Below are 15,695 nucleotides of genomic sequence, written 5' to 3' on the forward strand. Positions count from 1 at the left end.
TGCAGGGTGGAGGGTGGAAGGGGGGTGAAGGAGCAGGAAGGTGAGAGGGTTGGTGGAAAGGTAGCTTGGTGGAAAGGTGGATTTAGGGTATTGGTATATTGGATGGGTGGGGAGGGGGTGGCAGAGTTGGTGGGTGGGATTTCGGTGGCTTGTAGTTGGTGGGGAGATGGCAATATACGTGGGGGTTCGAGTGTAATTAATTAGCAGAGTGGGTGGCACTTTAATTCCAGGGATGAATCTGAATTCCGATTTTAATGATTAAGGAAAAACAAAATACAAAATATTGGAATGGTAACAACACAGTCGTAAGTGAAACCCAACTATGCCGGGACCGGAAGGGGAAATAACGACGGACTCGCTTCTTGCAAGGTCGCCGTCCAATCTTAGGCGAGGCAAGTGGTTGGTTACTGTTCCTTCACTCCAATCTCATATCCGAGCTTATTGTCCTCATTCCCCTTTTAAGTGCTAAATATAAGGTCGACTAAGCGTGTGTCGGTCTAAATAATTAACATACTTTACCTCTTGATGAAATATTGACTGTGCAATAATGTGATGTATTTATATATTTATATATGTATGGAGGTATATGTTTGTATAAGCATGTATTATTGCATACATGTGAATATGTTTTGAGTTGACCAAGATATGAAGTCAACTGTGGCGTTGCATATTCAAGAATTGGTGTGATATATGTTGGATCACACTCCAATACGGGTCTCGGGAAAGGATTTATCAGAACCCTGAACACCTACTTGTCCCAAGTTCTCCAGCTTTTCTTAAGCTTTTCTAAATGGATTCAACTGATATATGCATTTTGGGTCAGCTTTAGCAAGATGTCTAAACCTTCATCTTCCCTATCTGAATGAGGGGGAGAGCTCACTACTACTACTCGTAATTGGCCAAAACGTACAGAGTAAGTGGGATTAAAACGTACGAAGCCAAGCCTCCTACTTAACGTACGGAAGGAAAACATGGATTTTTGATCCGTTACTTTTTCAGAGAACTTCATATATTGAACGTTGGGGACCATAACGTACGAAATGGGACGTAAGAGTTGAAAGGACGGGTTAGTCTGTCCTCTGAAAGGACGGGTCGAGTACTCTGTCTGGTTTCGCTTCGTCTTCCTCTGTCCCTTAACTGTCCAAATCTAATTAAAGATTACTTCTTTCAGACTACCGCAGCAGTTGTTCTGGATCGTCTTGTAGTATTCTTCAGTCGTTATCGGTCATAATTCTCCGACAGTTCCCCATGTTCGCTAACATTGGCGTGCAGCAACTCCTCCTCCAACCCGTCCTCATACCAAGTCCATTCCTTCCAGCGGTCGACCCCAAAGACGCATTCGACAATCTTAACATGTTGTTCATTCAAAATAGGAATCTTCTCAAATATAAATTAATATTATTTTATATTAGCATATTGTGCATATTTAAACACTGTTTAGGTTAAGTGTTTAGGTTCTGTTGGCGATTATTTTTATTTATAGTAAGTGGGTGAAGCATTTACAGCGTTGTAGTTTGAACAAAATTCGTCAGGGATGACCTTATTCCGGAAGTGTTCGGACGTCATCGGTTGAGAGTCGTATATAAACTGTTTTTCATTCATAAACAGCTGGGGTTTGGCGGGTGCATGGAATGAACTTTGCCCTTTGTTTATGAGGACGGGCAGCCTGCAGGAGCGCATTTACTCGGCCAGTTCATTTACACAGATGAGTTGGATCGGTCGTAGTACAGGGCCATGTTGCAATCCTCACGTGATTCACCTCCATTCAAAATTTCCTCATCTCATGGACAAGAACGCACTCAGCCCTTGCCGTGCACTTTCCGTTTATTCCTCAACTGTCTCCAGTTTGTGTGTCTCCTGTATGCCACAGTGTCAAAGCCTTCCTGGCAATCAAGAAAGATGCAATCAGCTCAGTTATAGGTTACCTCCTTTTCTCCTATTAGCTTGCAGGACTTCTCTATCTTTAGCTCGTGTGTATTTTGATCATATAAATAATCCCTCTTAGATCTTGCAATAATCTTCGAATTAATCTTTCAAGATATTTGCAATGAATGCAGACATGCGATGATACAATTCAGCGCCTTATGCATGTTTCTGTTCTATATTATGAAATACATTTGCTGCTCTCCGGCTTATTAGACGGAGAATAGGCACTTTTAAATAGTGTCTATTTGGCTGTGTTTGGCCCATCTCTTGCAGTCGTCATCACTCTACCGTCGCTGGACGGTAGAGCGACGGACTCGCTTCATGCAGGTCGGCGTTCAATCCTCAACCGTCCAAGTGGTTAGGCACCATTCCTTCTCCCCCCGTCCCATCCCAAATGCTTATCCTGACCCCTTCCAAGGGCTATATAGCAGCACTGGCTTGGCACTCTCTTCTTATAGCTCCCTTCTTTTCCGGTACTGCCGGAAACTAACTTTTAAGTACCGGAAACTTTTCCGGTACTATGTTGCTGTGTCTCGCAGTTGGCGGAGTCCACCTTCAGTGTCCGGGGACCATGAGACAAATGTCCTCGTACAACCTATATATGAGGGTCTAGTATTTGTGGCAATTCCCCGCAGCCTTTTATTCATCCTATTGATTATAAGCGACATATAGTCACTCAGACATTTTCCTCCTCATGTGCTTGAATGCCATTTCGGTTGCATCGGATGATTTCTTATTGAGATCTTGCCTTTCTGACTGCCAGCTAATTCTTGGATGTTATTGATAAGATTCTTTGTAGTTACTACTTTCCTCTTCTGTAATTCTTACTCTGTACTACTGACCCTCTTGATCTACTCTCTCCCCGACAAGTCACTTCATGTTAAACTACGACCCTTTCTGGCGTTTCTCTCCTATACATCTTAGGGTTGCTGGGAGCGCCAGATACCTCCACTTATTGCTGGGTGAACACAGGCGAAAAGATCAGAATTGACGCCTAGCCATTTCTCTCACTAACAGTTTACCCGTAGTCAGTCTCAAGGCTTTTCCTACTTCCTCCCAAAGGTCATCCCAAGGCTCGTATGATGACGGCCTCCACTGTCAGGCTGTTGGCTGCTGCGGCTCGTAAGCCCATATTTCCACTTCAACCCGGGTGGTGGTCGGGTGTGATTTGAAACATGTTGTTTATACACACGTGTGTATAAACATGACATAACCTCGGATTACTATTTCGTCTGGATTTCATGTAGTTTTAAAAACTGTTAGATGCATCATTAACCCATAAATCGTGTTTCACTCTCGTCCAGCTCCCTATAATATGCTGTGTTGAATACAAGACTCTCACCTCTCCCCCCACACTCCCACAAGACTCACATCTTTCCCCCACACTCCCACAAGACTCTCACCTCTCCCCCACACTCCCACAAGACTCTCACCTCTCCCCCACACTCACACAAGACTCTCACCTCTCCCCCACACTCCCACAAGACTCTCACCTCTCCCCCACACTCCCACAAGACTCTCACCTCTCCCCCCACACTCCCACAAGACTCTCACCTCTCCCCCACACTCCCACAAGACTCTCACCTCTCCCCCACACTCACACAAGACTCTCACCTCTCCCCCACACTCCCACAAGACTCTCACCTCTCCCCCACACTCACACAAGACTCTCACCTCTCCCCCACACTCCCACAAGACTCTCACCTCTCCCCCACACTCACACAAGACTCTCACCTCTCCCCCACACTCCCACAAGACTCTCACCTCTCCCCCACACTCCCACAAGACTCTCACCTCTCCCCCCACACTCCCACAAGACTCTCACCTCTCCCCCACACTCCCACAAGACTCTCACCTCTCCCCCACACTCCCACAAGACTCACGCTTCTCCCCCACACTCCCACAAGACTCTCACCTCTCCCCCCACACTCACACAAGACTCCCACCTCTCCCCCACACTCCCACAAGACTCGCACCTCTACCCCACACTCCCACAAGACTCTCACCTCTCCCCCACACTCCCACAGGGGACGGCACAGGTGCAGAACGTGACTCAGGGGGTGATCCTGGCGGGGGACTCCCTGGTGCTGCAGAAGGTGGGGCGCCGCCAGGCGGGGCAGTACACCTGCTCCGCCACCAACACCATCACCACCGCCACCAGCGACCCCGTCACCCTCAGGATCAAGTGTAAGTTGACTACTCTATTGTGTACTGTCCTCTGGTGGGGTACTGTCCTCTGGTGGGGTACTGTCCTCTGGTGGGGTACTGTCCTCTGGTGGGGTACTGTCCTCTGGTGGGGTACTGTCCTCTGGTGGGGTACTGTCCTCTGGTGGGGTACTGTCCTCTGGTGGGGTACGGTCCTCTGGTGGGGTACGGTCCTCTGGTGGGGTACTGTCCTCTGGTGGGGTACTGTCCTCTGGTGGGGTACTGTCCTCTGGTGGGGGTACTGTCCTCTGGTGGGGGTACTGTCCTCTGGTGGGGGTACTGTCCTCTGGTGGGGGTACTGTCCTCTGGTGGGGTACTGTCCTCTGGTGGGGTACTGTCCATTGGTGGGGTACTGTCCATTGGTGGGGTACTGTCCTCTGGTGGGGTACTGTCCTCTAGTGGGGTACTGTCCATTGGTGGGGTACTGTCCTCTGGTGGGGTACTGTCCTCTGGTGGGGTACTGTCCTCTGGTGGGGTACTGTCCTCTGGTGGGTACTGTCCTCTGGTGGGTACTGTCCTCTGGTGGGGTACTGTCCTCTGGTGGGGTACTGTCCTCTGGTGGGGTACTGTCCTCTGGTGGGGTACTGTCCTCTGGTGGGGTACTGTCCTCTGGTGGGGTACTGTCCTCTGGTGGGGTACTGTCCTCTGGTGGGGTACTGTCCTCTGGTGGGGTACTGTCCTCTGGTGGGTACTGTCTCTAGTGTGTACTGGCTCAGATGTGTATAGACCTTGGTGTGTATTGTCCATATCAGTTGTTTATATGTGCTAACATACATCCCCCCATAATGTGACTCGTTAAAAATGTGTATTGTCCTTGGAGTGTGGTGTATAGGGTGTGTGGTGTACAGGGTGTGTGGTGTACAGGGTGTGTGGTGTACAGGGTGTGTGGTGTACAGGGTGTGTGGTGTACAGGGTGTGTGGTGTATAGGGTGTGTGGTGTACAGGGTGTGTGGTGTACAGGGTGTGTGGTGTACAGGGTGTGTGGTGTACAGGGTGTGTGGTGTACAGGGTGTGTGGTGTACAGGGTGTGTGGTGTATAGGGTGTGTGGTGTACAGGGTGTGTGGTGTACAGGGTGTGTGGTGTACAGGGTGTGTGGTGTACAGGGTGTGTGGTGTACAGGGTGTGTGGTGTACAGGGTGTGTGTACTACATAGGTTGAATAATGTGTACAGAACACCTGGTGAATATCATGCTTGGTGTGTTGTGTCTGGTAGTCGATTGTGAGTCGAGAACGCAGCCTACTGTACTATCAGGACCCTTAAATGTTGCAAATGTTGTAGGTACGGTCGAATGTCTTCGATACGACTGTGTACTGCAATGAATCAATTAGAAATTTGATTGTGCTCACAATCTGATTATACTGTGTATTCATCACTCATAAATCAATTTATTAGTAAAAAAAAAAAAAAAGTTTTCATGAATTGATGAAAGTTTTCCTGATGTGAATTGTAAAAAGTTGTTGAGTACTGTTCATGATGTGAATTTTCCGTGTTCACTTCCTATTATGTTCTAATTTTGTTCTAATTCAAAATTAGTGTTCTAATTTTGTGCGTGCCTATAGTGTACTGTTTGGAAATATCCCCGTTGAACACTTTTTCAGCTGTACATTCTTACTGTTGTGCGCTATATTGAACACTGTTTTTGTCACTCATTGTTTATGCTATGTACTATCTTCGTTGTGCACTATTCCTGTTTTTTCACTCTGTTGTGCACTCTGTTATATAATGTGTCAATTAAACCCTATTTCTGTTGTGCACTGTTTGTGTGGTGCGCTAATTCTGGTTTGTACTGTTTTCGTTTGTGTACTGCTCATAGTAAATACTGTGTATTTAGTGTACAACCCTTCTTGTGTATGCACAGTAGTTTGTACTGCACAGGTACACCCTCTTTCTATACACTATTCCCCCTGGAATAATTATATCTCAGGTGAGAAATTGTGAATTCCATTGTATTCACAAACAGCCAGCCCAGCAACGCTGTTTGCCAACTATAAGTACAAATTCTTGACTATAGACGGTCGTCACTGTAGGTACCATCTTAAGAGGAGGAAAAGCCAGGTCAACTATGCCATCCTCCAACACAACAAGACATAGTTGGAACCCCCACTAGACCAGGCCAGCCTCGACTGTGGAGATGGAGAGAAGACGCTTCCTGGGAAGGTTTTAATTAAGGTGTGGCTCCATTTATCGCCTTTAAGGGCCCTTGGGACCACCCCCAAGAGTCGATACTCAACTTACAGACTCCAAACAAACCACGTTGCAATTATCCGAGATGGTCGACCCAACACAGGAGGAAAAGATCCTTTATTTTATTCGTTTTTAGTGCGATTAATTGTATTTATTACTGATAATTGTATTTATTATAAGGTCTAAGTGAATAGTGTATTTTCATTCTTCATGTGGAACAAACTCCTTAATTTAAATGAAATTGACATAATACAAAAATTCCAAGCGCTTATAATTGCTTCTGAAGATATGCTTACACAAAACACACAAGAATCCAAACAATTTTCAGTTTCACATCCCTAACGGATTATCCGTTACTTCAGAGTGATTATAACACGGTATTTCGACGGGCTCACCATAGCCCGTGCTAATTGGAATTTTTTTTAGGAGGATTTAAGATTTTTAAGATTTTAAGATCAATTTAAGATTTTAAGAAATTTAAGATTTAAGAAATTTAATTTAAGAAATTTAAGATTTTTAAGCGAATCTTAAACAGCAACAACAACACTGTATTTCGGCTTAATTAATATCCGAAGTAACCTCCTTTTTTTTCCCCATTTTCTGTCTGTACAGACACACCCGAGTGCCTCACTTCCCACACTACCTACTTCATCTACGACAAGCCCATCAACATCACCTGCACCGTCTCCTCCTACCCGGCCGTCAACACTATCCAGTGGCAGTGGAACAACAGTCACGAGGTTATCGTCACTCAGCCTGAGGGCGAGAGCCAGGACCGGGCTTCTTCGCAGCTGACGGTGCAGCCTGTGGTCAGCCCGGAGGACCGGGCTCTCTCCTGCTGGGCCGTCAACGAGATGGGCAAGCAGGCACAGCCTTGTAGCTTCTCCGTCAAGGTCGCGAGTAAGTCAGTCTCTTCTCTTTGGTTTGGAATTTATTCTGCGTCAGAATGCTTCTCATCGGTGAAAGTTAGGTTACGTCTTGGTAAGTTAGGTTAGGTTACGTCTTGGTAAGTTACGTTAGGTTACGTCTTGGTAAGTTGGGTTAGGTTACGTCTTGGTAAGTTGGGTTAGGTTACGTCTTGGTAAGTTAGGTTAGGTTACGTCTTGGTAAGTTAGGTTAGGTTACGTCTTGGTAAGTTAGGTTAGGTTACGTCTTGGTAAGTTAGGTTAGGTTACGTCTTGGTAAGTTAGGTTAGGTTACGTCTTGGTAAGTTAGGTTAGGTTACGTCTTGGTAAGTTAGGTTAGGTTACGTCTTGGTAAGCTAGGTTAGGTTACGTCTTGGTAAGCTAGGTTAGGTTATGTCTTGGTAAGTTACGTTACGTCATGGTAGGTTAAGTTACGTCTTGGTAAGTTAGGTTAGGTTACGTCTTGGTAAGTTAGGTTAGGTTACGTCTTGGTAAGTTAGGTTAGGTTACGTCTTGGTAAGTTAGGTTAGGTTACGTCTTGGTAAGTTAGGTTAGGTTACGTCTTGGTAAGTTAGGTTAGGTTACGTCTTGGTAAGCTAGGTTAGGTTACGTCTTGGTAAGCTAGGTTAGGTTATGTCTTGGTAAGTTACGTTACGTCATGGTAGGTTAAGTTACGTCTTGGTAAGTTAGGTTAGGTTACGTCTTGGTAAGTTAGGTTAGGTTACGTCTTGGTAAGTCAGGTTAGGTTACGTCTTGGTAAGCTAGGTTAGGTTACGTCTTGGTAAGTTAGGTTAGGTTACGTCTTGGTAAGCTAGGTTAGGTTACGTCTTGGTAAGCTAGGTTAGGTTACGTCTTGGTAAGTTAGGTTAGGTTACGTCTTGGTAAGCTAGGTTAGGTTACGTCTTGGTAAGCTAGGTTAGGTTACGTCTTGGTAAGTTAGGTTAGGTTACGTCTTGGTAAGCTAGGTTAGGTTACGTCTTGGTAAGTTAGGTTAGGTTACGTCTTGGTAAGCTAGGTTAGGTTACGTCTTGGTAAGCTAGGTTAGGTTACGTCTTGGTAAGCTAGGTTAGGTTACGTCTTGGTAAGTTAGGTTAGGTTACCTCATGGTTAGTTTGGTTAGGTTAAAAAAGGTCAAGTTAAGCTAGATTTTAAATGGTTAAGAATCATTGTAGCTGTAATATTAACGTTCGCTTGAACCTTGAGGTAAACTCTGAACAATTAGATTACAAACACTGTATATGTACACCTGTCACTAAATGTAACTCCTGACCCATACTGACGCAGAAAGAAAGGTTAAGTTAGTTTTGACGTTCTATCTACAACATGGATATTTTAAGATGCCACATGGGTTGATTCGTAACCTTCAAATCTACTTAAATTCCAACCAGAGTTCACGATCAAAATAATTTTCAAGTTTATATTATGCGAGAAATAAAGCTCCTGCTACATCTACCTTGTGACGTTCACACTGAGGTTAGAATTATATTTCTTGCAATTTATGAAGTGAAAATATCATTAGGGTTTGCACTTATAAGCACTTAGCTTTTAATTTGCTGCTGTAATGCAATTCTTTAAAAACTTAAATGCTACATTGGTTTCCAACTATATAACAGAGTATAACTTTTCCAATCGTCTATAACAGGGGTTTCCAGCCTTTTTTGTTTGGAGGAAATAGTGAAATATTTCGTAAAGTCTCGAGGAATCCTCACCAGCCTGACACATCAGGTTCGACACGGGGAAATTACAAAAACAGACGTGTTATGAAGTTGGATTAATGCATATTAACCCATTCTTACGGATGAAATATTACAGGAGTATTTGTCGACTATTTTTATTTATTAATTACTAGTTTCCTGTTTAACTGGTCATACTGCTACATACATAACTCCACATTTCACTCAAATATTTCTCCTGCACATAGAAATGGTCCAGCCTTAATATTCAGCTAGCAAATATGTACTTATAATACAGCACTCCTAAATTATTAAGTAAGATTACTGTATCAGTCCACGATCAAATCCATTGTTAATTAATGAGTAGGTAATATTGAGGTAATATAGTGAGGCCACTCCAGAGCACAATACCATAGTCTCCAGAGACTGATGGAGTCCTAATATTGAGGACAACCTGGCATAAGTTTCAGACAGCTTTGCTGGCCATATCCGCCACACATTTTTGTTTACGAATCCCCGAACCGACTGGAGGAGAAAATGTTGGCTCCCTCCTTTAATGTCGTCGCCAGAAAACAACAATTCACGTGGCAATACAAAAACAACATTAAGTTAACAATAAAGATAATAGCAACTAATTAATGCCGTACTGTAATGTTAACCTGCAAATTTATAAACGTTTTGATAGAAACGAAGCCAAAACAGTTGTGAGGATTAAGGCAGGAGCTCCGGACCTCATTACTGCCAACTCAAAAAAACTACAAAACTTCGCCGACACAACATTTCTCCTTCCTAGTAAAACACTCGCATTACTTAAATTATAACTATCATCCAAACATCTAACCAAGCAAAACTTTCAAATCGCTTCAGTGTTTTATTAATGGGTCATGTTAAGCCTTTAATAACTTTAATTATGTTTATAAAAAAATTTAAAGGAAAAAAGGTGGTAGATTTTATTTTTTTAAGATATTACAAACTCTCACGAAACTCCGGTGTTCCGTGGAACCCCGGGTGGGAAACACTGCTCTGTGGTCTGGTCTCTAAGGCAATAACCTCAGTGTTGCAGTGTGTTCGAATCCCCAATGTTCATATGTGTTGTTTGTCTCTGAGTGTGTGTACACAGACAGACAAACAGATGTCAGACATTCTGACGTACGTGTGTGTGTGTGTGTGTGTGTGTGTGTGTGTGTGGACACTGACAAACAGATGTCAGACATTCTGACGTGCGTGTGTGTGTGTGTGTGTGTGTGTGTGTGTGTGTGTGTGTGTGTGTGTGTGTGTGTGTGTGTGTGTGTGTGTGTGTGTGTGTGTGTGTGTGTGTGGACACAGAGAACACAGTGCCCTAACAACAGTGTGGTGTCTGTGTTACAGAGATGCCGCTTCCACTATCATCATGCAGACTTGCCAACATCACAGACTCCTCCCTCAGTCTCTCCTGCCAGAGGCCAGACGTCGCCGCCGCCGGCACCACACTCTACAGAGCCGAGGTGAGTCTTCACAAGCTCTACAGAGTTAAGGTGAGTCTTCCCAGGCCTTAATAGAGCCGTTTTGAGTCATTCCAATGTTGTACGGAGCCGAAATGAATCATTCCGTGACTTTAAAATGCTGACAAACGTCTTCCAGGGGCTCTACAAGGCCAAGACGAGTCTCCTCAGGACTCTACAGAGCCCAGATAAAGACTAAGGGCTTCCTTAAGGCTTTACAAATCCAAAAGAGATTTTCCAGTGCTGTGGGGCCAAGATCAGTCTTATCATGACTCTACAGAGCTAAGATGAGTCTTCTCAGTGCTTCACAAACCCACCGAGTTTTCCCAGGGCTCTATATGGCTGAGGTGACTCTTTCAAGGGCTCTATAGAACCTACAGTATCTTCGAAGGCAGCTCCCCATGTAAGTGACTTTCTATTAGCAACTCGCCCCACACTGTTGAAGGCCTCAACATAATCGAATCGAGTCTTAGCGAGCTCTACTGACCCCGGGCGAATCTAACCAGTCGTATGTGTGGCGGCATTTGGGTGATTCAGCCCTGGTTCTAGGTTCAGTCACATGACTGGAGAGGTTATGCCAGAGGTCTTCAGGGAAAGAGAGATCCGAGAGGAGGCTCTGGTTGGGCTCCGGTTGGGCTTCGGTTGGGCTAAGGTCAGTCTCCTGAAATGGAGAGGTGGGATGTCAGAATCGGAATTCACGAAGAACTTACGTGTCGATCAATAAGATCCGCACCACTTAACCTCGATCATCGCAGCTTAGTCTGTATTCACAACACACTTTATGAGCATGGAAGCGGTGCAAAATCGTAGTCAATACTAGGTTATTATCGTTATGGATGACTACGTGGTGCTTTGCGAGATCGTAAACATATTGGTAAATACCGACTAAGCCACCATCATCGAGTTACGAGGTACCGAGATATCGTATGTGGATAGGTATGATTTTCTAAATTTTTGCCCCGTGTGTGTGGACCTGTCAGGCAAGGAATAAGACACATGAGAGAGTTGGTGCATGAGTAACTAATGAAAGCATGGGGTCCCCCCCTGAGTAATGGGCAGTGTTATATTGACAGAACTATATAGTGATATATTGACAATACTATAGTGACATGATATATACTGACAGTACTACCGTCACAACTCCTGAGAACCAAGAAATGAACAGTGTAGGTCATGCCTCATGGCCGAGTGTTTACAGGCAGTGAAGACGACCTAGCCTCAGTGTAGGAGGAAAACTTTAACTATCATAGAAACAGCTAATGAGTGCATGGGAGGCTTTACCTTATACAGACACAGCCTGTGTTACACACAGAAATCACAATAACGTGATGCATCAAATGAACAAAATAGGCAGATTAAGACAGCGTCTGGGATGCTCTTGGACGCAGGTTCGAATCCTCGTCACGGCCCTTGTGGATTTATTTACAGCCTGTGTGTGTGTGTAGGGGTGATAAACATCAATTAACAAATACATCCTCCGTGTAGCTTTCAAACCTTAGCTAACAGAGTCACTGTGTTGGAACGCTTTATCTAACACGGACACCGTTTTAGCTAACATACAATTAGTATATTAATCCCCCTAATAAAATTACTGTAGGATTAGTGTTTGAATCACTCCCCCAGCCATTGTGTACGGCTCGCCACGGTAACCACAAATTATATTCATAGTTGGAGGGACTAATTTACATAACCCGTGGATATATATATATAATCCGGGTGATGAAAATTGTGTGTTGTGTTGATCAGGACACGAGTTTTGTTGTTTATGGTGTTGCGTGTGGTGTTGAGGGTGCTGCGTGTGGTGTTGAGGGTGCTGCGTGTGTTGTTGAGGGTGTTGCGTGTGGTGTTGAGGGTGCTGCGTGTGGTGTTGAGGGTGCTGCGTGTGTTGTTGAGGGTGTTGCGTGTGGTGTTGAGGGTGCTGCGTGTGGTGTTGAGGGTGCTGCGTGTGGTGTTGAGGGTGTTGCGTGTGGTGTTGAGGGTGTTGCGTGTGGTGTTGAGGGTGCTGCGTGTGGTGTTGAGGGTGTTGCGTGTGTTGTTGAGGGTGCTGCGTGTGGTGTTGAGGGTGCTGCGTGTGTTGTCGAGGGTGTTGAGGGTGCTGCGTGTGGTGTTGAGGGTGTTGCGTGTGTTGTTGAGGGTGTTGCGTGTGGTGTTGAGGGTGCTGCGTGTGTTGTCGAGGGTGTTGCGTGTGGTGTTGAGGGTGCTGCGTGTGGTGTTGAGGGTGTTGCGTGTGGTGTTGAGGGTGTTGCGTGTGGTGTTGAGGGTGCTGCGTGTGGTGTTGAGGGTGTTGCGTGTGTTGTTGAGGGTGCTGCGTGTGGTGTTGAGGGTGGTGTTGAGAGTGCTGCGTGTGTTGTTGAGGGTGCTGCGTGTGGTGTTGAGGGTGTTGCGTGTGGTGTTGAGGGTGTTGCGTGTGGTGTTGAGGGTGTTGCGTGTGGTGTTGAGGGTGTTGCGTGTGGTGTTGAGGGTGTTGCGTGTGGTGTTGAGGGTGCTGCGTGTGTTGTTGAGGGTGCTGCGTGTGGTGTTGAGGGTGGTGTTGAGGGTGCTGCGTGTGTTGTTGAGGGTGCTGCGTGTGGTGTTGAGGGTGCTGCGTGTGGTGTTGAGGGTGTTGCGTGTGGTGTTGAGGGTGTTGCGTGTGGTGTTGAGGGTGTTGCGTGTGTTGCTGAGGGTGTTGCGTGAGTTGTTGAGGGTGTTGCGTGAGTTGGTCCGTGGAAGCATTTCTTGTTGAAGGCGTGCGTAAGCTGTTATTGCTGCCGCGTGTGCGTGCGTGCGTGCGTGCGAGAGAGGAGAGCGAGAGAGAGAGAGAGAGAGAGAGAGAGAGAGAGAGAGAGAGAGAGAGAGAGAGAGAGAGAGAGAGAGAGAGAGAGAGAGAGAGAGAGAGAGAGAGGAGAGCGAGAGAGAGAGAGAGAGAGAGAGAGAGAGAGAGAGAGAGAGAGAGAGAGAGAGAGAGAGAGAGAGAGAGAGAGAGAGAGAGAGAGAGAGAGAGAGAGAGGAGAGCGAGAGAGAGAGAGAGAGAGAGAGAGAGAGAGAGAGAGAGAGAGAGAGAGAGAGAGAGAGAGAGAGAGAGAGAGAGAGAGAGAGAGAGAGAGAGAGAGAGAGAGAGAGAGAGAGAGAGGAAGAGAGAGAGAGAGAGAGAGGAAGAGAGAGAGAGAGAGAGAGAGAGAGGAAGAGAGAGAGAGAGAGAGAGGAAGAGAGAGAGAGAGAGAGAGAGAGAGAGAGAGAGAGAGAGAGAGAGAGAGAGAGAGAGAGAGAGAGAGAGAGAGAGAGAGAGAGAGAGAGAGAGAGAGAGAGAGAGAGAGAGAGAGAGAGAGAGAGAGAGAGAGGAAGAGAGAGAGAGAGAGAGAGAGAGAGAGAGAGAGAGAGAGAGAGAGAGAGAGAGAGAGAGAGAGAGAGAGAGGAAGAGAGAGAGAGGAAGAGAGAGAGAGGAAGAGAGAGAGAGGAAGAGAGAGAGAGAGAGAGAGAGAGAGAGAGAGAGAGAGAGAGAGAGAGAGAGAGAGAGAGAGAGAGAGAGAGAGAGAGGAGAGAGAGAGAGAGAGAGGAGAGAGAGAGAGAGAGAGAGGAGAGAGAGAGAGAGAGGGGGGGGGGGTTAATGGCCCGTGGTGGACACAGCTGACGAGGGGTGTTGAGTAGTAGCGTGTGTGGCTGAGGAAGCAACTTGAACCATTACTGAAGAGGTTCAACTCACACAGACCCAACTCACTAGGCCGTAAAGCCCTGTAAGCAGCCCGTCCTCATAAACAAAGACCCAAAGTCCATTCCATGCATCCACCAAACCCCCTGCTTGTTTATGGATGAAAAACGGTTTACACACAACTCACAACTGATGACGTCCGAACAGTTCCGGAGCAAGTGCTTCACTGACGACTTTTGTTCGAACCACAACGCTGTAAATGCTTCACCCACATAAAGAAATACAAATAACAACCAACAGAACCTAAGCACCTAACCAGTGCCTAAATATGTACAATATAGTAATATAAAACAATATTAATTTATATTTTAGAAAATTCCTATTTTGAATGAACAGCATGTTAAAATTGATGAAAGCGTCTGTGGGGTCATCCGCTGGATGGAATGGACTTGGTGCGAAGACGGGATGCCCCATAAGGCTGTGGACTGCTGTCCCAGAAGTAATTAGCCCATTACGGAAAACGTTGGAGCAACGACTATATACGACGACGACGAGGATACAGGATAAGGCACTCATTCGGGCGAGCACTGAAGTGGATAAAGCTGAAGAGAAGCCGGTGAGAGAGAGAGCGCTGAAGATCTCGAGAAAGAGCCAGGGCTTAACCCAGATGCATACCAGGGGATGACGATGCTAATCAACTCCATGGTGGCGAGGCGGGAGGAGAGTCTTAAAGGGCGGCTTGTGGTGGTTCTTCTGACGGTGGTGATGAAGTCTTGATTCTTGTTCGATGTTCAAAACGGGCATGTCTAGGTCCCTGCCCCCTAAAGAGGGGAATGTAGTTTTCCACCTCATGGACAAGAGGTGATCATGTTTCTACTTCTTCGTCTTGGTTATTTTTCTCCGTGTGTGCTGTACTGCGCGTTAGCATGGCCGGTCTGTCTTACGTGGTCGTTGAAGAGGCTTGCGGGTTGTGGGTGTCGTTTCGTTGGTGTGGAGGCGTACCTCAGACGTGGATTTCCCCGGCCGAGTCAGAAGAGTCTTCCGAGGGAGGTGGTTTGGGCTTGGATACCGCTGTAGTCCTAGCTACGGGCATGCCGAGTGCAGCCTGTGTGTGGGGCTAGCCGACCGGGTTGAGTAGACTCGGTTGTCGTTCCCACTGGTGCTTTGGTAGCCAGGGAGTTGGCAGCACAAGTCGCCGCTTGTGCGGTCAGTGTTGTGGGTGTTGGTGTCTGGGTAGACGTCGTTGTTGTAGAGGCGGAGAGTAACACTTCCAGAGAGATGATGAAGTCTAGACCGTTGGCGACATGCAGCAAGTATCGTGTAGAACCGGTGATAGTCGTCCCCAGCAGGTCTCTGCGAGCCTGATAAGACCTGGGATGATTCCTTCTCTGGCAGGGGGAGTTCTTGGGGTATGGGTTGACTGGCCAGTACTGCCCCCGTAGGGGGGATAGTGTGTATGGTGGGTGGAGCCTCCTCCAGGTAAGACTGGGAAGGCCTCCGGGTGGCTGGCGAGTGTTACGATGTTGGTGGTGATGCTGGCGGCGCCGACGGCGGAGGCGGCTGGTTCAGCTTTCTTCGTCTTGGCCAGTTGTTTGATTACCTCTTGTCTTCGCGGACAGCGATGGGAGACTGCCGGCTGGTCACCTTGGCAGAACAGGCAGCACTTGGTGCCTGAGTCACAGCTTGGGAAGTGG

General features: G+C 46.6%; 1 protein-coding gene and 1 long non-coding RNA gene across 3 annotated transcripts in view; one reads left to right on the forward strand and one right to left on the reverse strand.

Moving 5' to 3' along the window:
- Positions 1-15,695, forward strand: part of LOC123748132 (kin of IRRE-like protein 2) — a 311,143-nt gene that overhangs the window by 260,203 nt on the left and 35,245 nt on the right. For both annotated transcript variants that reach the window (XM_069324939.1, XM_069324941.1), the window contains exons 9-11: positions 3,954-4,113; positions 6,930-7,217; positions 10,264-10,379. In XM_069324939.1, coding sequence (XP_069181040.1) covers positions 3,954-4,113; positions 6,930-7,217; positions 10,264-10,379 — 564 coding nt within the window. The remainder of the gene's footprint in view (positions 1-3,953; positions 4,114-6,929; positions 7,218-10,263; positions 10,380-15,695) is intronic.
- Positions 10,390-15,695, reverse strand: part of LOC138364893 (uncharacterized) — a 357,402-nt gene continuing 352,096 nt past the window's right edge. Inside the window, exon 3 of the long non-coding RNA XR_011228606.1 lies at positions 10,390-11,037. This is a non-coding gene — a long non-coding RNA (uncharacterized lncRNA). The remainder of the gene's footprint in view (positions 11,038-15,695) is intronic.

The sequence above is a fragment of the Procambarus clarkii genome, chromosome 2, assembly GCF_040958095.1.
Source record: "Procambarus clarkii isolate CNS0578487 chromosome 2, FALCON_Pclarkii_2.0, whole genome shotgun sequence".
NCBI lineage: Eukaryota > Metazoa > Arthropoda > Malacostraca > Decapoda > Cambaridae > Procambarus > Procambarus clarkii.